This window comes from Megascapheus bottae, chromosome 3 (assembly GCF_031878675.1).
Source record: "Megascapheus bottae isolate mThoBot1 chromosome 3, mThoBot2.hap1, whole genome shotgun sequence".
Lineage (NCBI taxonomy): Eukaryota > Metazoa > Chordata > Mammalia > Rodentia > Geomyidae > Megascapheus > Megascapheus bottae.
The window spans coordinates 39,805,724-39,832,307 of NC_143511.1; the positions used below are offsets into that span (position 1 = coordinate 39,805,724).

A 26,584-nucleotide genomic window follows, 5' to 3' on the forward strand; every position below is an offset into this window, starting at 1 on the left:
GCTTTAGCTACTGGAATCATTAGCAAATCTACTTATTGTACACTGCAAGTATCACACAGGCCCTGAGACTACCTCAATTCCCCCTGAGAGTTAATGGAGAAGCTGCATCAGGGTTATGTCATTCCTACCTCTGACATACAAATTGGCAGGGGCAGAGTAGCGAGTGCCTGCGCTGTTCGTAGCAACACACTCATATTTTCCTTGGTCAGATTCTTCACTCTGTTCGATCTGAAGAGCTCCTGTGCGGATATAAAATATATTGCCAAAGACATGGTTAGAGCAGGTTTTTCACCATTCGTAAAGCTAAAGCTCTTAACAATATGAAAAGCCCTGCAAAGCGAAGATCCGCTCAGCGTCGATTCAATCTCTCGCTAAGTTGTACAGACAGAAAATGATGCGATGAGAAAAACATAGAGAGATTATTTTTATTTTACATCATCAATGCTAGCATAAGAAAACAATATCTCTTTTTCCCAAGCAAGAAATCTAGTCATAATTAACACTCTTATTTCCTAGACTAATAAAATGAAGATGGGTGAGACTGCTTCAAGAAAGTATGGCTTTTAAATAAAACAAAATATTAATTTTTTTGGTTTTGTTTTGTTCCATTTTGATATCAAAAGTGGCGCCAAAGATAGGTACGCTCAAAAAGAACAAAAACAGGCTGGGTTTTCAAGAAAGTCTTCTGCTGAAGAAAGCCAAAAATACGCAGCAAGCACAAAAAAGAAAAAGGCTGCACAAAGCAAAAATGATTAAAATTAGTCATTATCAATTATCAAAATATTACTTAAAGAAACAAAACTCCCTTAAGACATGCAGATTTTTAAGAAAAGAAAGACAGTTTGCCAACAACTTACAATCATGTATTACATTTGCTGAAAAACAAAGAGCATTTGCATTAGATTTTTTTTTTCTTAAAAAGTTAAAAATCACGGCTTAGGCCAGCCAGGAAGAACCAACCAATCACTGCTTGAGGACCTGCAGGCGGATCCCCTACGACACCCATCAAAATCCACCAGTGGGATTAGCAGTGAGGTGTCACAAAACCCCAAGAAAAATACAAAAGAAGAATTACAAAAGGAATAAACATTGAATCAAAGTATGAAAAACCGGTAATATCACATAGACCACCAAGAAACACCGAGCACCTTGTTTCCATAGCCTGAAGGACAGAAGATCCAAAAATCCAGAGTTGAGTATCCAAGAAAAAAAAAAGAAGTGGAGAAAAAAGCATTGCTGTCAGATTGTAGGCGAGTTGTGGGAGGGGGGGGTCAGGTGGAAAGGGGAGTCATTCTTTGACTTTTAAGACATTAAGAGAAAAAGGAGTTGAAGTACAAAAGCAAAAACCTTGTGAAAGATAAAGACAAAAAGCAGAGGGTCCAGGCTGTCTTCTGCATGTCTGCTACTGTTTTTCAGACCTCGTTGGCTTTGGTCCAGAAAAAAAGAAGCTAAGGAAGAAAAAAAAATGATCTTTTTTTTTCCTCCAGTTGGACAAAAAAAAAGGAAAAAGAAGAAAAAAAGAGACAAAAACAAAAAAGAAAAAAGAAAAGAAAAAAAGAAGAAGAAGAAGAAGAGAAGAAGAAAAAAAAGGGACAGATGGTACGCTGTGACTGGTCTGTGGTCAAAAGACCTGGATATGCTTTCTTTGAAGCATATCACAACAGAAAGAATCATTTTCATAAAGGAAGAAATGAACAAAACAAAGAGGGAAAAGGAAAGGAAAGTCCACAATATGAGAATCACGAATCATAACCAAACAGTACAAAGGGGAAAAACAAATCAAGTTGATGGACGTTATTGGAATGGTTTGAAAACAAGACAAAGATGAGAGGGATGAGAGGACAGGAAGAATGAGTAAGATCATTCTGTGAAAGTTAGATCGGCACTCTTACCTCTTATTGGTGTACCACCTGGGTGGATAATATGAATGCAAATAAGATTAGAAAGAAGAAGCATTAGTACGAGAAGAAGGAGGCTAGGGCTGGGGAGAAGAATTAAATTAGGTTTACAGAATTAAATAAGGTCTTAAAAGAAACTTGAATTACTATACTGGTAAAACAAATTATTAGATCATAAAAAAGCAAGTTGCATTATACCACAGAGGGCAAAGACCATAATAAGCAGCATTGCCTTTCTCAGAGAAACAACTGAGTACCTAGGTCTGGGGTCACTTAGGGTTAGAACAATGACTTATAGGCCTTATATCCATAAAATGGGATTATGCAATATTTCAAAAGAGACATAGTTTGGGAAAATATTGGCTAAGCTATTTAAGTATATATATAATTAAGCATATATATATACACCATCATAGGAAATACTAAGGACTGACTAGAAACAAATACTATTGGTTGGATATCTTATACTAGTTACTATGCTATATTTGTGTGATATAACTTCTGTACTATTTTAGTTTTTAATACAGTGTTCTTACAATAATAGTTCTGTGGAAGTGTGCAAGTGTACGGCACTACAGAGTTCTGGTATCTACACTGACAGTTAGTAAAATGCATGCCATGCATTTTATTAAAATTATTAATAATAATAATCTGCATATGGAAATTAGTGGGGGGTGAAGTGCGCTTCAGAACTAAGCACTTACCAATAGATTCTGGAGATTTAAATACGGAGAGAAGAAAGACAGCATAAAAATATTATTATATTCCTTATAATTTGGTACAATTTTTTCAGAGTTAAAGCTTTATTATTCTAAATCATCTATGTTACATGTGAATAATTACTTCTTTATTTATAAAAACAGAATGCTAATCTACACAATTCTGCTGACAACAAGCAAGAAAAGGCAGTTAACAAGACGCTTTAACATCACAGGACAGGTCAAAAGCTGAGAATTCTGGGAAGACAGGCAGTTAAACAACTTAGAATCTTTATCAATATTATTACCAATGTTACCATAAACAGCTTATTAGTATATGTCCCTGAGAACTTACCTAGGGACAGGCTCGAAAACTTAAGATATTTAGAATGATCTATATGTTTAATCTATTGAGAGCATAGGAGTCAACTTGAGAGGGGATTGGGGGAGGAGAAAAAGGGTAAAGAGAGAAAACAGCAACAGCTGGAATCTATACCAAAAGCAGACTTCTGTAGATCCAGTCATGAGAGGGTTCAAAACCTTGAATGTGGGTACACACTACTGTGGCTAGAGTGTGGACAATGCTCACTCATATCTAATATGCTCACTCAGATAGAAATACAGGATTGGTGATTAGAAAAGGCCTTAAAAATACATCTGGGTGTCATGAGATAACAATTCTATGGTTTATATATTAGTGAAAAGAAAGCAGATGTGACCGAACTTACTAAACTTTGGTACTTTTGGATGAGTTCAAAGGCAGAAAGACAGCAGAAAACACACTTTAATAAAGTTCAACCTTTTCTGTTTGTTTAGTAGGAACGTTTGGTTTCTGAATGGATATAACCATTGGAACTCCTTGCAGGTTCTGAACAAAGTCCAATGTTGAAATAAATTTGTTTCAAAGGAAAACAGAGAGAGAAGAAAGAAAGAGGAGAAAATGGATCCATCAAATACTGCAGCAAAGCAGTCATTTAAAAAAATATTAAACTACAGTCACAGCAGAGTGAGCAATGTGGATTGAACAGAAGCTGCAGAAGACACAGAGAGAAGAAAGACCATGTCAGGCCATGACATCACATACACAGACAACACATTAAAGAACAGAGAAAGAGAAGAGGGAGGAAAATCAATACCTAGAACTTAAAAAAAAAGAAAGAAAATTAAAATTTCAAAAAAAATTTGAGAAAGATTTAAAAGAAATTCTTTAGGAGTCAATAGAAACAGTAACACGACCCTACCTGATCGTAGCTGCTTAATACGACCATTGTTGTTGCTTGTGTCGACAGGTAAGAAATCTTTAAACCAAGTGATTTCTGGATCCGGATTACCACTGGCCGCACAAAGCATGGTGGCGGTGCGTGTACGCTCCACCACCTTTAACTGTGGGCCCATGTCAATGGTAGGGAAGCCTCTGGGAATCTGGTCCTCTGCAAGACAAAGAAACAATACGAAAGTTATGTGCAGTCACATGCCCCAGATTCAGCTTTCCCATCCATCTCTCCTCTGACCTTATTTGGGAATTTGTTGAGCATTAATATAAACCAGGTACCATGGCACAATGAGATTAGGATAGCTTCTCAATGACTATCACTGAGCCTCAGAATAAACTACCTGTGTAGAAGGACAGAAATTAGCAGATGGTCTAAACTGTCAGGATTCATCCAGTTCTTTTAAAAGTTCCGAAGGAGGCTTCGATCTGCACTGGGGCTTTAGAAAGGAATCAAGTTGGCTGAGTCAGACAAATGAATGGGGGGGGGGGCAGAGGGGATTTAAGAAAGATGCTCACATCCTAAGTCTAGATATTGACATAGGAATGTTTTTACTCGGGCTAAATAATGAAATCCAATCAGGCCAGCACAGGGAGTAAAGTAAAAAGAGGATCAACTCAGATATTTAGAAATAGCTATATGAATTTTTCAAACATGCATAAAGTTTAACTCAAATTTCTTGTAGGAAAACTCAATTGATCGTAAAATTGTCTGGTGGTACTTTTACCAATAATTAACCATTCCTTATCACTGACAAAAAAGCAGAAATTCCAAAAACCTGTAGCATTTTTCAGTAATTTAAAAGTTGAAATTCAATTTGTACAGATCCTTATAAAGAAACCTCAAAGAAGAAACCTCAACCCCCCCGCAAAAATCAAAAACAAACAAGTCAAATTTGTTGCATTTTCAATCTCAAATTCATCCCTAGTCAATTTTTCTCTGTCAACATGAAAACTTCTCTAGACAACAAATATTTGTCAATTATAGTTTACTTAAATGACACAAACATATTCTAATTGACAGCCTACATAACCAACTCCTCTAGCAAGAATAAGAAAGGTATACAGTAACTAAGAATTGCAGGACTTTTAGCATGACATGTGTTATGATTATTCAAGTGAGATAGTGGTCAATTGTTTGCAAACTATTATGAGACAGTTGATTTCCAACTGGGTCTGGTGTTCATTAAAACCACTCAACACCTCATGAATTTTTTGTGATTTGCCGATCCAAAAATGACTTAAACGTGTCAATTCGATTGAGCATATATTAGTAAAACATCAGATATAACATTTAGCTTTTTCTGAGCTTACATAAGTTCAGTATGATGTATGAATGAATCCATAGTTTATGCTATGAATCTTACTAACTTTCAGTTCTAATTTCTACTATAGAAGTTTCATTTTAAGGACTACAATGAGTACTTAGTCAGACCTTTTTGTATTCGCTTCTGTTTGTGTAATGGCCTACTGTGTAAAATCAGTCACCCACACCTGGTGAATAAAGTCAGTTATTAGTGCTTTCTTTTCTCAGCTTCTTAAGTGTCACTGTGTCCATAGGAGACTTTTCTTTTATCCACACTGAATTCTCACAGTTCCCCAAACTATGTCATTGGATTTTTCTGTGCCTCTATGAAAAAATCCAGCTCAATTTACTTTCATGAAATTATTTCAGTTTCCCACAATTATGTTCATTCTTTCCATTCTCAGAGATACTACACCACTGCCCTGTGCTCAGTATTCATCCTCAGTTTATTTTTTTCCCTGTTACCATCAGTTCTTTCATGGCTCCTTTGCATTTCAATCTTTCACACTGATCTAGATTACCAGATTTTATGATAAACTCTAATGACTACCAAGCTTTAGTATGAATCTATCTAAATAGTTATAAGAAAATGATTCCTAGTTCTCAGAAATTGAGGAAGAGGAAGGCAACCAACAGAATACTTAAGGCCTCAGAGTTTCAGAACATGAATCTTGAAAGTGTGTCAAGATGTTACTGAAGAATAAAATTCTCAAAGAAAACACTAAGTTTCCCAAACAACAGTCTTAGATGATAATATGAAAAAATTGATTAAATAATAAGCTAAAATGTCTCCTTTTGTGCAGGAACAGGTAAGACAATTTCTGACCAACTGCCTCGAATGAATAGAAGATGCTATCACTTGTTAAATTTAACACCTGAATTTATAAGATTATTTTAGTCCCATGTACTTAAGGAGTAAGGCTAAAATCCAAGTAAAACCAAACCTAAATGAATAAATACACACACACACACACACACACACACACACACTTTAAAACAGTTCACAGGAACAAAGTATATTCTAGTTAAGCTGAACACAGTGTATCTCTGCTAATGAGACAGTAACTGTATGCAAATGTATATCTGTCGTCAGCCAAGCAGAAGTCCACAGTGGGCCAAGTGTCAGAGACCCTGGGAAAGAGTAGAATTTCAAGATGATGTTTCAAGTCTCCAAGGGAAAGTTAAGTATTAAAAATGGAACAAGGAGTAGTATCTTGCAAATTAGGCTATGCAGATTTTAATAATGTAGCTCACTTGAATTTCATCCGGGGGGTCTTCATGTCTTTAAAGGTTTCATCAATATATTTATATACACAGCATACTTTTAATGTTGTTGGAGAGAGATAGGGGGAAAAGATCAATAGCTGCTGTTCCACAGAAATTTTGTCAGTAAATTTCTTCCTTGGCATCACTGATACAAAATGCTTCAAAGGATAATAATAATTTGCCTCAAGTAGTCCAAACTCAATTACATTGCCTCCATTATACAGCTAATTTCTCACAAAGCTCTTAGATTTTAATGTTATCTTCCACAATAATAATAATAATAATAATAATAATAATAATAATAATAATAATAAAGCCACCTTGGGATTCTGCATGGTTCCTATATTCCCCAGTGCATTGAAAGCTCCCTACCGGTGCTCCACTCTTAGTTACCTTTACATGTCTAAATAATGCTCTGTTAGTCATTCATTTTCTTCTACATACATTTTTCTTTCTCAGAACAACTAAGCCAATATTCAAAGCTGATTAGTAGCAAGTGTCAAAGGCTTAAGACTGAAATCTAGACTTAATAATCATTTATAAGAAATGAAGTTCTCACCTTGGGGCTATCTGACAAAATTGACTTGTGCCCTCCTGAAAGTAGCCTAATACATTAGTATGACCTTTCTTTTCCTCGTTGGCTCATAAAGAAGACTCCAGAGCCTCTTCCCCATTTATGCCAATACACAACAAAGATAATCTTTCTTGCATACTAATTGGACAGAGAAGGTAAAAAGCATTCCTTTCTTATTTTTAATAAGAGTAATTAAATTCCATCCATGCCCCTCTTTGCACAGAACCTTTATGAATGCACTTTCTTCATTAAATTTTCATGAGCAACATCACAATGTAAGAGATTGGAATAGCCAGAGCTGTTACACAGTGACAGTTGTGGCTCCTTTCCAATTTGACTATCAGGTATTTGGCAATAAAACTCAGTATTCAACATAAAATGAACTGCAGAAATAATGAATTTTCTAATTGGAATGCTTATCTCAGTGGGTGTAGTTTAGAAGATGTTAATTGCTTTTTTTTATTTTCTGCTGGCCTTACATTTATTAGTGATTTATATAAAACTGCCTTGGTCATTTGATAACGTCAACTTTGACAGCTTATCAAATGAATATTACTAGGAACTGGAGAATCTAATACATACCCTCAATATATTAACCAAGTCTACTTTGATGGGGACGAAAAAACAGCTATCAGAAATTAACAAATTTGTCAATATGTTCATAGCTTTAAACTTTTCCATGAGGTGAAAAGAAAAACATTTTGTCCTATTCATTAATGTGCTCATTAAGCTTTAAAGTGCCTCACTTACCACTGTTCCATATTAATATCCAATCATGCAGAATTAGCTACTAATTCAACCACAATTTAAATCAGACTTGACCTTCATGAAGCCATTTGGTCTGTCATTTTGAGAGGCCATTAAAGGGCAGATGACTACCTACTTGTGCTTAGCGAATCGGAGAGGCATACATAGATTGTTTGGAATGGCAGCTATAAAGACTTGGAAATAGAGCCCATTCTTTGAATCTGTTTGTACCTTAATGAAATATGCTGATATGAAACCTTCAATTCCATTAAGGAAAAAGAGACACGAATGTCAGCATTTTTCAGAGTTAACTTTCATTGCTCTTGAACTTGTTAACAACTCATGACCTTCCCTGGACTTTAAAGGTATCAATGATAAAAATGTCTGTCACTGCTTTGAAGAGAGTCTTGCCTTAGATATCTGTAAATGATCAAATAATAGCTTTTGCATAATTTGTTCGCTTCAGCTGCCGCTTTGCTTTCATTTTTTCACCCACAAACAATTTTAATGATGCCTTTACTTTAGCCTCAATTCTACAAATCCTGAATGTCTCATATTTGAAAGAAAACCAGGAAAGACAAAATTTCCTACCCACTTACTGCTGAGAATGACCCCAAGATGGTCCTTTATGCTAGATCTTGCTAGAACTTTTGCACAGTAAATACAACCAGATGAGTCTTTGGATTTTAGTCCTAAATGGGTTAAAGAAGTTTTCAGTGAAGGTCATGGTCCTTAGAAAAAAGTAACAAAAGGTTATCAGATTTTCCATAAACATATTTAGAAGAAAAATCATGTCAAGCAATGGTATGGTTTTGTAAGTGCATCACTGAATGATCTGACAGGTATACCTGGACATTTAGACGTCATTAGTAAAATACGCCTTTCCAAGGATGGTGGTAAAAGAAAATAGAATTTGAATTTGGGGGAATAAACAGCAGGCTTTCCTCTTAGATAATTTGTCTTTCACAGTAATTCTTCTGAGTTCCAAACAATTAATAGTAAGTTTTCTTCCAAAGACCCCCCCCCAAACAGGGAACACAAATAAACACAATATACATGGAAAAGCATTAAGCTCCTAAAATGCAGTAACCTTGTATTATGTTCTTAAGAGTCCTAGGTGTTTAACAAATACTCAAAATTAGATGTTGTGAATGACTTCACAATCGTTTCTGGGCTCACTTAGGAAACAATGCAATTCCTAATAGCTTTATTCAGTGGCACTCATTTAAATAACTAACTATGACACATTTGATCTCAAAATGAGTATCAACCCATCAGGAGGCAAAATATAATCTTTAAAATCCTATTTTATTTCATACCGTAACTTATTTTATCTTATCACTGGGGGTGACCATTTGGCTTCATACTTACGAGCCAAGCACTCTTCCAAAGGAAATGGTAGGCCCACTTCCCACCCCTAAACTTAGGTTTTATTTTGCTTTTAAGATATGGTCTTAACAACCTTGCTTAGCCTGGCCTCAAACAAGAGATATTCCTACTTCTGACTCACAATGAGCTAGGATTACAGAAAAAGGCTTATCCAACTCTTTTCTATTTTTTTTAAGTGTATTAAGTAATAGTTGGCTTACAGGTTCACAAAAGTGACTGCTACTGAGTGTTTATTTTTTACAGGGTTTAGTTTTATTTAGCCAGCAAAGGATTCTGATCCCTTGAGACAGTCAATGTGCATGAATTTTCTCTTAAACTTGCTTACTGCAGTTGCTTCATGAGAAATACTAGTCATTTCGTTCTTGATTTCTTCTTTTTGATAAGTGGACTTCTAGCCTATATTGGTGTACATTCCTAAAAATTAAAATTGGAATGACATGGCAAAATCTTGGGTGAACACATTGAAATGGATTTAAAACACAAGAAAATATGTTTTACTCTTCGCCTCTCTAGAAAAGAAAATTGATTTTTGATGTTTAAGTTGATAGCAATAAGTAAGTAGGAGTTAGTCACCTGTTGAATGTTTAAGAGAATAGTGTGCCATCTTTGGCTGGCAGGAGCAAGTCATCTTATGCCATTGGCTACCTTTAAGTTTTAGAGATACATGATATAAATGTACAAAGAGTGATTCTTTTCTTTTGAGAGGTGAAAAGACTGAGATGGGAAGTTTGTATTATCATAAGAAAAAAATTAAAAAAAACTGATAACATGCTGGCTGTTTGATTAAATCAAAGTAATAGAACTGTACTTGTCTAGTTATCTTTTATGCAACATAAAGCTAATGGCTTTTTACATTTAAGAAGACAGGCAAATTATCTTGAAATAATTAGAATAAGTGTTAATACTAAGAAGGTCAAATGAAATTACTACATAACGTATTCGCAAAACATGGCATTTATAGAAAGTTTTTTGTATACTGATAATTTGAGCCTTTGGGCTACTGGTTCAAAAAAAGAAAACAACACAGGACAGTCAATAGACAGCAAAAAACCATTCCATAAATACTTATTGAAGGCCTCTTTTGTATCAGATTGGGCCAGGCATTGAGTATGAAGTAATCTAGTGTCTCTACATTGTTGTGATTTGATTGTATTGTCAAGATAATTCAATTGTGTGGGAATAATAATAGTAGTTCTTAGATAGAAGGAATGAATGCGATAATACATTAAATCTGCCTACCACTGCCTAACACACTAGTGACTTGCATTTAGTAAAATGCCAGTATAGAACACACTTACTTTAAACCAAGCTCCAGTAATAGGTCTAAGTAGAGGTATGCAGCTCAAAGGCTTGATATAACAAGAGCTGTGACAATAAGCTTCAAATAAGAAAACTGTCCACACAAATCCTCTAGAACAGAGATTATGTAGATATGCTAGTGTATTTAGAAAACTGGAACCTTGCCAAGTAACAGCTTCAAAATTTATGAATACCCTCATTTCTCCTTTAGAAAACAAGAGCTTTGTGTTCTTTCATTAAACAACAGTGCAAATAAAGATAATTGATATTGTCAAATAATTTGTCCCAAAAATAAATTTAAAAAGTGCTTTTTAACAATTGGGATAGCAAAGCTATATCGTGAATGATATTTTTTCCTTTTTCATTAATTGTCAGGGTAATGTATGCAGGCACATCCGTGATATTCATTAGATAGTGGGTTCATTACTTCTTGCACACTGATACCACTTGTCATGTTTTTGTTCCCCTTCCTCCCCCCACCCCTCCCAATCATACTGTTTTACCCCCTTCCCTTCCATACTTCAAATACACAAATAAACATATATAATATACCAGGTAACAAAGTCCGATACAATAACCACATGAGATTTACTATAGAGGAAAAGTAGAGAAATGAAAAGTAGAGAAATGTACATTTAGAACAACAATCACAGAGATAAACCTCTTGTTTCCATTTCCTGGAGTTCATTTTATTTAATCTCATCCTATATGACCATATGTACATAGCGTTTGAGCTATTGTCATCCTCTGCTAGGAGAGTTGTGAATGATTTTTATTGGTTTGTTTTTATTATTCAGACAGAGAATTAAGTATAAATTCTTCAAAAAGTAGGTCACATTAAAAAGTCTGTATGCCTTTTGACCGTATGTCTACATGACCTAACATGGCACATGTTTTCTGTCATATATGGAAACTAGATCTAAAATAAAACTAGACATAATACATGTACAAGACTCATTGCATTTATGGACAAAGAAACTGACCAAAGGAGGGTAAGTAGTTTTTATCCAAACAAATACCAGGAAGTAAAAATATTTGGGGCTGGGAGTTTGGCCTAGTGGTAGAGTGCTTGCCTAGCATACATGAAGACCCAGGTTTGATTCCTCGGTACCACATGCATAGAAAAAAGCCAGAAGTGGTGCAGAGGCTCAAGTGGTAGAGTTCTAGCCTTGAGAAAGTCTAAGGACAATGCTCAGGCCCTGAGCTCAAGCCCAGGACTGGCAAAAAAAAAATATTTGGGAGGAGGGAGGAAAATGTAAATACAGGAATTAAAGGAGGTAGGGTGAGAAAATACAGTCATTATATTCAATGTACACTGTATAAAAATGAGCTATATAACTTGTGGATAGGGACAGGAGGGGGAAAATGGTGGAAAATTAAGGAGTAACATTGACCAAGAAGCATTGTACTTTTAACCTGACTTAGAAAAGTATAGTCCCTATGTATAAATACTTGACAAAAACATTTAATTAGAAAAAACATCATAGACAGGAGTTTCACTGTGTATCCATACAATGTCCTTTGCTCATAATCATCTTGACTATTAAAATATTGTTAAAAAACATGAAAACAAGCAGAGTATCTCCAGTTCATACTTGTAATTCCTGCTGCTCCTGATGCTTAGGATGCTGAGATCTGAAAGTCATAGTTCAAAATGAGTCCCTACAGGAAAATCTATGAGACTTTTAGCCCCCAATTAAGCACCAAAAAAAAAAACAAAAGTAGAGCTATGGCCCAAGAGATGGAGTGTTAGCTTTGAGCAAAAGCCTCAAGGCCAGAATTTAAGCCCTAAGTTGAAGCCCCAGGAAGGGAAGAAAAGATGAAGCAAGAAGTATTTTTCCATATTCAAAATACCTTGGCACAATGTCCTCACAGGCTAACATAATGGTCCTATTAATGATTCAGCACTAAAGAGCCAATCCACATCCATTAGAGAATGGAATTTAGCAAGAACATCACATTGGACTAATGAGACATTTTATAAACTACAAAGTGCTATGATGACCACTTCCCTAAAATACAAGTGTTTTAGCTTTTTTCAGGGTTTTTTGAAGATAGAAATATGTTTGCAAATTTTTTATTTTTAATAGATAAATTAAAAATTAAATTAAAATCTAATTACTTGGTTCAAATAAAAAATGAAGTAATATTGAGTCTTTTATTTTTGTATTTGGGGCATTTTCATTTAACTTTATTTTGTAACAATTTTGTCTTGCCAAATTCTCTTCAAATAAAGAGCAATGGGGTCTTAATTAGATTACAAGCACAATAAAAATGGAATATGTAGTCATTTTTTTAAGTAGAAAGGATTACACACCAACAGTTCATGGGAAATAACAGGAATTTTAAAGATGTGCCACATTTACAAAATGTACCTCTTGATACACACCCATTGACTTCTTTATGCATTTATCACTGGTTTATGTAGAGATATAATATTTCCATGTCTGATAAGTCAAAGCTGAACAAAATAAGCACCAGGAAATGAGATTCAGGTAAGAGAGGGGAAGTCAAGGGGAAAGGGATAAAAGAATACAGTGGTGAAGGAGGAGAGAAAGTAGTCAAGAATTCATTGTCTATATCACCAAATTTAGAAAAGTAAGGGAAGGGGTGGATCAAAGGGGAGAGAAAATGTTGAAGAGGTAACACAGATTAAGATGCATTATATTCCTAAATTGCTAAGTCACAAGGGCAAAAATATTCAAAATTTAGAGGAGTGAGAGAATAGATAGGTTGGGAGGGATAGGTGAGAATATTAAAAGAGGTGGCATTGATCATGATATACTGTATTCATACGCTGCTTTGTTGCCTGGCAATGCCTTTTTACAGCTACTTAAAGATAATACATGTTTCTTTTTTTATGGGTTAAAAAACCAAGGTACATGGGTAGCCAAGTGTTAGTGTCTTAAACCTGTAATCCTCAGCAGGCTGAAATCTGAGGATAATGGTTTGAATCTGGGCCAGGAAAGAAATTCCATTAAATCTTTATCTCCAATTAAGCACCAAAAAGTCAGATGTAGTGCTGTGGCTCAGGTGGTAGAGCACTAGCTTTGAGTGAAAAACTTAAGGACAGTGTCCAGTCCCTGGACTCAAGACTCAAAACCAGTACACACATGCATACAAAAGTTCGAAGAAAATGGAACATAAGAAAACAAATATTAATTATCAAATAATTTCCCTAGAGGCCACCAATTTATCATTGACTACATTCCTGACTATTCTTTATTTGTATGTAATTACCTAGAAAGAGTTCTAACTTGACAGAATTATCAGTAGTAGGTACGTTTGACATATCCACCCAACAAACAGAGGTCACTCAGGTGTCTTTGCAGGAATGGGGCTGATAATGATTATCTGTGTTAAATGAGCAGACTGATGATGGTGTCAGAGTAGGAGGCAGAAGATTTAGGGGAACCACAATCATGTTTCAAGTTAATCATCTCCTAGACCAAACCACCTTATGAAGTTACAGACAAGATCAACTTTCCTCCCAGAATGTAGTCCATGAAGAAGAAAGAGAAAATACTTATTTTTCCTTAAAGAGAGCAGTGTAAATAAGGCTTTTACTTTCAACATTCCAGATGGCAGCAGGGTATAATTTGTACTGTTTTGACATCAGTGACCATAATATTTAAAATCAATCTTCCTGTGAGTAAATTGAACAAGGGATTGAAAAGAGAAGAATAAGGCAATGTGATAAAAGCTAAGGCAACTTTTCCTAGCAAAATTTAGCCATTATGCTATTATCAAAACCATATGAGTAAAATTATGAGAAAAATATAGAAAAATGTTGCTGTTTATTTCAGGAGTTACTTTAGTTCAGAAAGAGATTATCTAAAACAGAAGATAAATGTCAGTTCATTAATTATATTATCAGATAACATAGTACATTAAGGACAACAATCACTCATTATATGGGTTTTGCTTCCTTATCCTGGAGGTCCTTACATTTAATGTCATACTATTTGGCCTATGTCTCTAGATTTTGTTGTATTGTAAATCTCTGCTAGGAGAACCCAAGTTTTCTACTGATTATGAAAATGAGAGAGACTATTGGGCCTATGTTCCTTTGAGTCTGGCTTTTCACTTAATAGGATTTTTTCTAGGTCTTTCCATTTCCTTACAAATGAGGCGATGTCATTCTTTCTGACAGCAGCATAGAATTCCATTGTGTATAAATACCACATCTTGTTGGTCCACTCATCAACTGAGGGACATCTGGGTTGGTTCCATATCTTTGCTATGGTAAATAGTGCTGCAATGAACATCGTTGTGCTAGTGGATTTAGTTTGTCCTTATTTCTGGACGAGTGGGTAAATGCCAAGTAGTGGAATTGCTGGGGAGTTCTGTGAATAAACTGTATTTTTATTGTCACAAAGTAGTTGTACAAAGGACTCAATAACTAACTTTATAAGTACAATGTAACATGTTTGTTTCTTTTTACACGAGAAAATCATAAACATCCGAAAGAGGGTTTTTTTATTCTTGACTCTACTTTTGGCTAGTTTTGTACAACTGGAGACCTCTGAAACATTATACAACAATGAAAGCAAAGTCTTCTGTCTGCATCACTATATTACAGTGAATTTAAGTAAATAAAAAAAAGAAGTTCCTAGTTGCTCATGCCTGTAATCCTAGCGACTGAGGAGGCTGGGACCTGAGGATCACAGTTTGAAGCCAATCTGCCACAAAAGTCTGTAAGAGTCTTATTTCTAATAAATTACTCAGAAAAAGCTAGCAGTGGTGGTATGGTTCAAAAAGGAAAGCATTAGCCTTTAGCAAAAGAAGCTCAGGGACAAGAGATCAAGCCCCAAGACTAGCAAACTCTACGCAAATAACAAAAAACAAAGAACAAAGAAACTTCCCATTACAGTTTATAGTTTCTTCTCTTTCTCTACTTACCAATGAAAGAAATATCATATTTAAAAACAAACTTAAGTAAAAATGTTTATTAACTTTTGAATTATTATAATGCTAACAATACTTACAGAGGTGAGGATTCCAGAAAATAACACAAAAAGAAAACCAAACAAACAGAGGAAATAACCAAAAATGGCCCCAAACCAGCACCCAAAGATAAATGAGTTAAAATTCTATAATCTCTAGTTCTACAAGTTTTAATTTCCCTTTGTGTAGCATTAAATCAGCAAGTTAGAAAAGAAGATGAATAAAGAATTGTGGTTCACAATTGCCATTTCTAAGAGTAACCATAAGTTAAATAAAAGCCACACGAGTTTAGAGGCATTTAAATCTTTATAGCCATATGTAATGAAGTGCCTATTTCTTATCAAATTTTTACTTTGAAAGTCCCATGTTAATTGCAGTGTGGAGGGTCACCAAGTGAATGCAAAATGATAGAGATGAGCTGTATGTGAGACTTCTGAGATAATTCTAGGGAAAGCAAATTTAAATCAAAAATAAAATGCTAGGATTTTCAGAAAGAGTTGTAATAAAAGAATATCAAGACCAATTTTACAGGGTTTGGTGATAATCTGAAGATTCATGTTAAAAGTACACACACACACACACACACACACACACACACACACACACACACACATAATGGAATTCTACATAGCTAACAGACTAGATAAAATAATGGCATTTGCAGAAAGTGAATGAATCTAGAGTGAATCATGTTGAGTGAGACAAGTCAAGACCAAAGAAACAAAAGGCCCATGGTATCCTTATTATGTGGATATTGTGGCTATTAGATCCAAACAGTACAAGAGCGAGGACTCAATAATTGCATAGCCAATGCTATGGACATGGTACTGGAAATATAAACACAACTACATAGACATAAAAATTTATGACTCTATAGACATAATGTTTTATTACATAGATTAATATGTATCTATGACATACAAACCCTCAGCCTAATTTTGATTATGTTCTAAAATCGAAGTGCCAGTAATTATATAAAGAAATTCCCTTCTTGAATACCTGTTTGTTAAACAAGTCATTTGAAATATGTTGTAAAAATCAATGTTAATAAAATCTTTAATAAAGAAGCAGATTATCCATCATATTTTTCTGAGAATATATGATAGATATTCATAGACTATTTGAGGCACAATGCTCTGAGCAAAGCTAGATTCTGGCCAGAATAGTTGCTGTAGGGTGGGATACAGAACCAAGCACAATGTAAGAATCACCCAAATGCACAACAAACTCATTTTTACCTGAAGAACTGGCACAGAATTTAAAAAGCATTTGCCTTCTATGTACTTTGTCTTAAGTTGAAGGTAAGAAAGCTCTGCTTCTGCTTACACAATGAGCTCAACACTCCTAGAATGGAGCTGCCAGGGTTTTGCAAGTTACCAATCTACAATGAAAGGAGACAACCATACAATTGCATCATATATATATATATATATACATATACATGTACATATATATACACATATGCATATATATGTGTGTATATCAACATATATACATATATACATATTATATACATGTATATACATATATATGTGTAAATATACCAGAAACTCAACTCCTAAAATCTGAAAGACAGATAAGCATGCCAACCAATTTCCTCTGTTCCTAGGAAGAAACTCATGAAATACTACATCTTGACAATCTATGGCTTAATGAATAAAAGGAAGAAGAATTTGCATTATACTCTTAAGAAGACACAGCATTAAGAAGCTGCTTAGAGACAACTCATGGTTGTTGCCTGTAAACATAGGATGTGCAAATGAAATAAGTCTGAGTTTCCATTGAGAATATTCTAGGCATTCATGGAATAAACCTTTCCTTTACACATGAAACACAACCCAGAGATGCTCATTTTCATTTAGTAGCAAAAGACTGACATATTGTTATAAATTTAGGAAACATGCAATCTCTAATGCTTAACAAATTGACAGGAACTTGACAAGAAAAGAAGTCTCCATCTTTAATTCACTGATGGAGAAAGCCGACATATCCCACTGCTTTCTCCATAGTAGATGTGAATGGTTTGATATCGAGTGCAAGATTAAAGTGTCTCCAAGTGTCAATAATGATGGCTACTAGGCTGCTGGGTAAATAATGTATCTGCATTCATAAGGGCAGGGAAGAAATTCAGTCACTGATCCCGAAAATCACCAATGCTATTTAAGCATTTATTGTTATAAAAATAAAATGACATGCAATGCAGCTTTGTAAATTATACATGACATGTTTCATGGGAAGATGATAATCAAATAGGCACACTTTATAGCTTTCTTTCAGGAATTAACTCAGAACATAAAATATTGTTAAAAAATGTTCAGTGACTGAAAGATGTTTTCCATTTGATTTTTTGTTTCCAAAAGGTTATTATGGCCTTCCTTCAGTGCTGGTGAATTTGGTTAGAAATCTACTACTGAACATAATATTAAATTAGTTATTTGAATTCTGACAGATGTGCTCCTTGACAATGACTGCTAAGCCATGTAAGTTCTTTCGTTTTGATTTTGTTTTCATTTTTCAAATGACACTGATATTTCTCTTCTTCTTTGAAGCCTAATCTTTCATAGGACATGATGAGTAGCTTTCTAGAAAAAGCTTCCTGAGATGTGAGCTATCCTGGTGCATTTTAATATAATAGGGTATAGCATACCCAATCATAGTTTAGGTGGTGATATCCTCTATTGAGAGGAAAAAACAATCAGAAACAGATCAAAGACCATAGTGGCTCACCCTCTACTCTTTCTCGGGCACCTGATATATATTTTTCATTCATTTATAAATATATTTATTGACAAGATAGACAATTTTTAATTGACTGTTCACATTTATCCTATTTATCCCTATCAAGAAGCTACTGTATATCTGACATTCTGTGATATATAGCTGACATTTAATTTTATTTATTCCCTTTTACTCACAGTTCTTGGTCCCAGAGGCCCTACTGAGTTCATATGAAGAGACGTTTAATCCAGGAGTTGTTTTATCCCATATTTATGTTTATTTTTAATATGATGAAATAAATTTCTTCATCTATCCAATCTTATTACATCAGAATTTAATGCACTGAATTCTGCGGAATATGTTTATGTACTTTCTAAGTCAAGCAAATTGTTGAAAAACATCCCAGGTGTGTTTTTATTAAAGTAATATCTTGGCTTGTTAGTAAGTCACATAAAATATAAACGCTAATGTGTGTGTGTGTGTGTGTGTGTGTGTGTGTGTGTGTGTGCGCGCAGAGTATTTAATCTTACAAAAAGGCCACGTGAGAAAAATAATATAACTGACTTTGCAAGGAAAGGTGAAGTAGAATGTAATAAATGTGAGAAATATACCCTGTGGGAAATTACTTAAATAGGTGTATAAAGGGCTGAAGGAAAAAAATGCAGTATTTAGAGGCAATTTTTAAAAGAATGTCAACAGAAAGATGCTATTGTTATTATTATTTTTTTTTGGTTGGTCATGGGGCTCAAATTCTGGTCCTGAGTGCTGTCCAGGAGCTCTTCAGTTTGAAGCTACCAACCTACCCCTGTGCTTGGGCGTTGTCCCTGAGCTCTTCAGGTCAAGACTAGGTTAATTGGAGATTAGAGTCTCATTTGGACTTTAGTGCCCTGGCTGGCTTTGAACCACGATCCTCAAATCTCAGCCTTGTGAGTAGCTAGGATTACAGGCATGAGCCACCTCCACTGGCTAGAAAGATGCTATTCTTAACTCTTGCTCCAAGTCATACAGTTCTACAAAGAAGTCACCATTTCAACCACTTTTATTTAGAATGTAAATATTCAGATCATCATTCACATCCAAATCCAAAGTGAAGGCACTAAGAGAAATTAACATCCCTGCAGGACTACAACATTAACACAAACAGCACTAATTAACTTGAACTGACTCACGTAAAAAACAAAAACCATAGTGGCAAATCATTGAAAGATGCAAAGAATAAAAAGAAAGTGCATCTACTTTCCAATGTATTTCCAAAAATTGGATATTAATGGTTCCATCTATATTTATTTTTTGGAAAATTCATACAAGAACATTTTATTCTAGTGCAGTAAACTTGCACATTACTTTAGCACTTGAACAAATAGTGCTATATTCAATATGCATTTTTCAATATTTTGTGATTAGCGTAGGTACTGTACAGTATATTATACTTCCACATTTGAACAGTACTAGACAGTTAAATACATGTAAGGCATCGAAAAGTAGATCAGTTACATAGCAAATGCTTGATAATTTAACTGTTATTATTACTGCTAGTAATATAACAATGTTGTATTATTTTAAGAGAAAATTCAAAGTTGTACTTTAAACCAAAAGTGGCTGCACACATTGGTTACCCAACACTTGGGAGGGAGAGGCAAGATAATTATGAGTTCATGTCTACCAGGGGCTATAAAATCTGTTTGAGGATAGCGTAAGTTACAATGTAAGACCCTGTTTAGAAAACAGGATGTATCCATATACACACATAAAGACATATAGGCACACACACACACACACACACACACACACACACACACACACACACACCCTATGAATTCAGTATTTTTTGTGTGTACTTGTTTTTAAATATTTTAAGCCCAGTGAATAGTTCCCTGGATTAAATGAGTTACATTCACCAGTCTCATAGAAACACACACTTATGTTTCAAGGCACAGATAGATGTTTGTCACCATAAAAATAATACCACATTTGTTTAAAGAGCAATATTTCCAACCACTTAACTAAAACTAAATCATTGTTGAGGTGAACAGAGCAATACAGTACAGAATAATATTTAAATCTTCAGTGCTGATTTACTTGCTATCATGGTGTACTGAACTCACTCTGAGAACAACCAAGGCAGATGTTATCTCAGACTTAGGAGAAGTTCTTTTGTTTCTCTTTTAGATTAGAGAAAGGAGAAAATAGCATCTAAGTGGGGTATGAAAAGAAATCTCTCCATTGTTTCAACTTCGATAATGACTTTATCCTATAACTTACATAACAGTCAAACAAAACAACAGCAAACACCTATTCGACCTGGAAGTTGAAATTGTTTATTTCATTCTTGGCATTCCTGTGATATATGTTGAAAGGATTCCTATAAAACACTGTATTACTTGGAGGTTGTTTTTGTTAGACGGAAATGTTATTCCTGTTGTATATTTTCTCTTTCTTTCATAATTAGTTCAAATATTATCTTAAAGAGAGAAAGCTTTAATTTTGATTGTCCTTGTACTAAAGATTGATAGCACAAATATATTTTATGCTTGAGGGCAGCCCAAACAAACAGTTAATTGCAACAATCTGAATGATGCTGCTAGTCTATGATCTCAGCTATGGAGGAAGTGTAGGCAAGACAATCCTGGCCAGCCCCAAGAAAAGTTTGAAGATTCTGAAAAAAAATCAAAGGGGTGGGGAGGACAGGGGGACAGGCTGAGGTAGGGGAAGGGGCTAGGGGTGCGGTGTAAGGTGGTACATATGGTCCCTTATCAGTAAAGTGGGAAGCTCTAAGTTCAAACCTTACTATGGCCAAAACAAATCAAAAGCAAAATTCATGAAAAATAGTTTCTGCCACCTATGATTGTTGCCCATCAGATAATATTCATTATACAAGATTTTATCACCCAAATCCATTTAGTTACATCTCTGTGGGCTATTCCCAGCTCCTCCCCCCACCCCCCGTTCCTCATAGATATCTTGGTTTCAACAGTTGAAATCCTCATTGATAGAGATAACAGCATATAATGTACATATCGTCCTTGTTTCTTTTATTTTTAAAAGAGGGGCAATGGTGCTTTAAAATATTAACAAGGACGCAAAACCCACACAATCAGTCTGCAGCCTGAATAAACAGACTATAATAGGTAAGAGATAATGTTGTCACTTTGAATCACTCACTAGGAGAGGAAAACAATCTTTGGTTGGTTTTCCCTGAAAGTTGTCAACAACATTTGTTTAAAAATAAATTTATACGATGTAGTAATGCCATGCTCTGAATGAAATGACCAATCTACAAATGTTGACCCTAAATTTCACATCAAGTTATATCTGTCAGGAAAATAAGCAGAGATTCTGTTGATATATATGATCTAGAAAATTCATCTCTGGGAATTCAACAAATTACTCGCAGAGAAAATATAACACATTTGAACAAAACAAGTAAGTACATAGAGGGTTTTTTTTCATTGGCATGTCAATGGACACTGTTTCTTCAAGTAGTAGCTTAGACTCAGGGTGGAAATGAGTAATGGTTATAGTCTTCCCCTATTATTTTCTTCTGTGAATGAAGAGAGCCTCTCAGTGAACTGGGGACGTGTAACTCTTTGCATGGCTTCCTCCAAGTAACAACTAAAGTTTAACCTACAGTCACAATTCTGATGACAAAATGGAATAGAACAGTAGGTAGATCTTTGGAAAGTATGTGGTTTTCTTACCTGGGAAAAACCATTGTATAGTTTGGTTGTGTCTGTAGAAAAGGGGAAAGGAGGAGTGTGTTTATTTACTTAGCTTTCCTGTGTCAGAGTTGAGAAAAGTGAGTTTCTGAAAGCCAGACATGTTTCAGGGGTTGGCATACACTTTTCTCCCAGATTGTTATGGAAAGAAGACTAAATGCAATGTAAGGCAGGTATTCTTAGTACCCCTGGCTTCATTATACTCCTTCGAGTATAAACTGGGGTTCTTTTTTGCGCCTCATCAGAAGATTCTGATGATATAGGATCAGCCAAGTAATGAATAACTCAAAAGAGAAGGATCAGACAGAACAAAACTTGACAGTAATTATCTACCTGATAACGTTCCTAAGAAGGGCAGAAGTGTGGAAGATGGGACAAAGCCAAAAACATTCATGAGGATATTTACCCCTGACTATTCTCTCTGTGGTAGACTGACACTGGCCATATCTTAGTACAAAAGGGGGCCATGTGAGTTGTGTAGATGATTGGGTTTGAGTAAATATCTTACAAGTCCAAATTTGTCAAGTCATTGAGCAGTGGGTTTACTGTTGTGAACCCTACAACTGACAATTAGTGTGAAACACTTCCTAGTTCCTGGGGCCCAATTGTTTCTACTGCCAGAACCAACAGCCTGCCAAACACCTGATGTATGAATGAACACATTCTGTATTGTGTAGCCATCAGATACTCTGGCACACAGGCACAGAGACAGAGAGAGCCCGTACAGACGAGCTGAGCTGGCCCAGATGACAAAAACTGTCCAGTTGAACCACAGAACATGTGAGCTTAGAATGGCTATCATGCGCAGTAAAACATGAAAGATTTCTGCTACCTGCTGTTTTTAATCACTCTGTAGAGGGAATCTATCTCAGATCTGGGATCAACTCAAAATGCTGTGACACAGATTCTGTCACACTGCTGTTTGTATGGAAATATTTCAAGAAGAAAAAGTATAAATATAAGAAAACTGTCTTGGGTGGGAGTCAATTATCTGTGTAGAGTTCTTTAAATAGAATGCAATAACTGAGCGGTACAAAGGGAAGGCCCGGATTGCTTTGTGGGGCATAGACAAAAAACAACTTGCTTTCCTTTAACATTTCTTGTGAGATATTGTAAAAGTGGTATTCATAAAGTCCATATTAGATTAACTGCTTCTATTCTTCAGTTATCGACCATGTACTCACTACCATTGTTGAGTCAGCTACATCATTGATAGGGAGAAAATGATACGTAAGACACTAGAAATGGGAGACAAAAATTGAAATAAACTTATAACACACATGAGGCTGAGTGCTGTAAAATGAAGATTTTATCCACAAAATCCTGAAAGTACTCTCCTCTTACAGCTATATTAATGTTCTCAGAGAATCTTTATGAATACATTTTAAGGTGTTTTGAAATCTATGAAACTCAAAGGGAGAAAGATCAGAAAACCATACCCTAGTAAGGAAGTACTAGAAAAAATTTTAAAAAGTGTTCTTAGCTGGGCGTGGTGGCTCATACCTGTAATCCTAGCTACTCAGGAGGTTGGGATCTGAGGATCGAGGTTCAAAGCCAGCCAAGGCACTAAAGTCCTTAAGACTCATATCTCAGTTAACCACCAGCAAACCAGGAGTGGCACTGTAGTTCAAAGGGTAGGGTGGTAGCCTTGAGATGAAGACTTCAGGGACAGGGTGCAGGCCCAGATTTCAAGTTCCAGGACCAATAAAAACAAAACAAAACAAAACAGTGTTCGTAGCAGAAAGGATTTTGAATTATGGTTTTAAAAAGAGAAATTTGATATTGTTTGAAATAGAAAAATCAGTATCATTTACTACCACATAAATAGATCTGAATATAGAGAATATGTAAACATAGGAAAACGGGGAGGGTTCTCACTTATCTTCTTAACAGATTGTTAAGACTAACATTGGTCAAAGTATCCAAGCTAGAAGAGTGCCGTGCTGAACTCAAAGAGGCTCATTTGTGGTCTGTTTAGGAAAAAAGTGGCTTGCTTTGATTGACAAGAAAGCCAGTCAAAGAACAATGGTGATACCAAGAACAGACATACTATGTCAGGCTAAACAACTCTACAGTAAACTAAATACATTTAGGTGACTATATATTTACTAAGAGACAAGTCTATAAAGCTCTGAAGAACCATAAAGCTAATATAGAAATAAACAAGAACTTTACCAGTAGGCCAAACTCTCGACCACAGAATGTTTATATTTTTATGTCAATATATGTGCTTTTTCTCCCGGGAAAATTTGATACTAAATCCAGATTTTCTCAGAGGAAGCACTGTCTATGTAATGGCTGTCATATCACATGGCTTGATGTTGTCCAGTTTTACATGATATTTTTTTTGATAACTCCGTAAAAGGGATTTTGTTTCTATCTCAGAAATAATTGGCAGCTAGCACTATAGAACCTGGTTTCTTATGCTCAGAAGGGGACAGTGAGGAGACCGATGATATCTATAGTAATTATACTTGCCAGAGTCTATACATTGAGGAAGAATGAAAGGGTGATGGACTGAATGGGACACCAGTAGCAACACTGGAAAATACTGCACTCCACTCCTGGTTGAGGATGGTTCTGGCCATCTGCACCTCCATTAGGAAAAGGTGGAAACACAGAAGCACACCAGGGAAAATGCCTGTGTGCCAATAGCACCATTCCTCTGATGTGGAACAAGGACACATGGGTTAAAAGATATTATATTGGCTGACCTAGAAAGAGTTTACTCTCTATCTTTTGGGAATACAGCTGGGCTGCATGATTGTTTAGCAGCAAACAAGGTGATAATTCCTCATTCTTTCCCCCTGAATATTTTTGTCATTCTTATGCTTTTCCCTGAGGATGCTAAGTATGTACTAGAGAGATAATACAAGGAAGTGTAGATTAAAGACATTTGAGTTTATAGGTTAGGTTGCTTATGGTGTCTTCAACTTCTGTATGTCTAGAGCCTTCATCACAACTAATTTGGGCCATGTCTCATCATTTTGAGTTAAAGCTGAAATCTGTTGAGAAAAAGGACTCAAAATGAACATAACCAGGAATGTCTTTTTTAAGAGTCTGCTTGACATACACAAACAACAATAACCAAAATCCATGGTTTGTCTAGGACTTGCTTATCTTCTGAAATGAGCTAAATTTTATAGAGTATATTTCAAGGATACCAAGAAGTAATATATTAAAAAAACCTGCATACTATTAAGAAAAGGATGTCTACCTTTCATACTTGTTTACTTCTTTTGAGATATATATATTTAATAATTATGAGCATTATAAATTTCATTCCTTTCCATAGGAGTGTATTTTCAAATACATAAGAATTTGCTAAATTCAAGGTGATTTTCACTATGAATTTAATTGTACATGCTCATTGTGATATGTATGAATTTATCATCGACAGGTTAAAAAATAAACAAAAGCATTCCATTGTGGAGAAATGGGAGTTTACGTTATCTGGATTGATTGGTAAAGAGACTGAACATATAGCTTACATGACAGTCTAACTCACACATCACTGATGTGGTGTATCACTGATGATACCAGGTAAGTGGCCAGTAAAGATGGGCCAGTAGTAAATTTCCAGTGGTCTATGCCTTTTATACATAATAACTCTAAATTTTCCCATTACCAAAAGCACTATACTCATTTGTTGCATATCATCAAAGCTTATGGGAGAGGTTGACAATGACTAGCTGTAATTTCTGATTCAGGAATAAAAGCCCAATGAAAGCAAGACAGGTCACCAACACATAGTAGGTCATGTTAGGAAAGAAATAAACAGAGCATTGTGGTTTGCTGGCATGAATTGAGGCTCAGGGAGAACTATCTGGTGATGAAGATGATCATTCAGGTGCTATGATTACATTGAATGTGGCTTGGGAAGGAAAGTTTGTCACTGGAGTCAGAGGACTTCCTTATTAACAATGTGCTCAAGATGAATGTGGTTCTTGAGATACAGAAAAACAAACCTCAATAAATAGCATGGCTTGTCATCAAAAGAAAAATAACATTTCTTAAAGTTCAACTGAAGTTTGAAGTTATTTTAAAAATTTACTGTGGAAACCAAACCACTTTTCCCCTTTCATTATAAAATCAAACAGTAATTTCTACATATATAAATATATACTAAAATATGTTAATATTTATACTTCTAAATAAAGCAATTCCCATAATTTTGTTTCTTTTATATTATAAATACACATTTTTGAAGATACTTTATAGCTTATTAAATGTAAATCCTAGAAAATAATCTATTATAGTATTTCCGCTATAATAAATAAGTTTGCATTTGTCTTTTTTACCCATTTAGAAATACTGGTAATGAGAAATATTAGAGACTGAAAGGAAGAGAAAGCAGGTTTCACCTTCCTACTGATGCTTTTCTATTGTCAACTGCATATTCAGCACTTTCTTTAGGATCTGTGATGAGCAATTTATTTCCTTATGCAAATGGTAATGAGGGAAGATGCCTTACTTTTCATTCCCTGTTTCTTCTGTTCATTTTGCTTTTTCATTCAGCCATGCCAGGGAGGAAGAAGAAATACTTGCTGAAACACTTGCATGACCCAGTGTCCCCCTTCTTCCCTCAGTATGGTACCCTAACATTGAGTTAGACTCACAAAGGCAGAGCAGTTTCTAACCTCAAGCTAGCCATTAGCACCACCTGGAAACCTGGCATAGCCTGTACCATTTTCTGGTTTGATCTGTTAGAGAGCAAACAAACAGCATATTAAATTTTGTAAGACTGTTATTTCTT

General features: G+C 35.2%; 1 protein-coding gene across 26 annotated transcripts in view; it reads right to left on the reverse strand.

Annotated features, from left to right (window-relative positions):
- Ptprd (protein tyrosine phosphatase receptor type D) overlaps positions 1–26,584 on the reverse strand; it is a 634,177-nt gene that overhangs the window by 179,727 nt on the left and 427,866 nt on the right. For 15 of the 26 annotated variants that reach the window (XM_090329963.1, XM_090329978.1, XM_090329983.1 and 12 more), the window contains exons 5-7: positions 3,838–4,026; positions 1,893–1,910; positions 129–239 (exon numbers count right to left, since the gene is read on the reverse strand). In XM_090329963.1, the coding sequence (XP_090186089.1) occupies positions 129–239; positions 1,893–1,910; positions 3,838–4,026 (318 nt within the window). The remainder of the gene's footprint in view (positions 1–128; positions 240–1,892; positions 1,911–3,837; positions 4,027–26,584) is intronic. The other 11 variants (XM_090329988.1, XM_090329980.1, XM_090329984.1 and 8 more) reach the window with 1 other exon arrangement.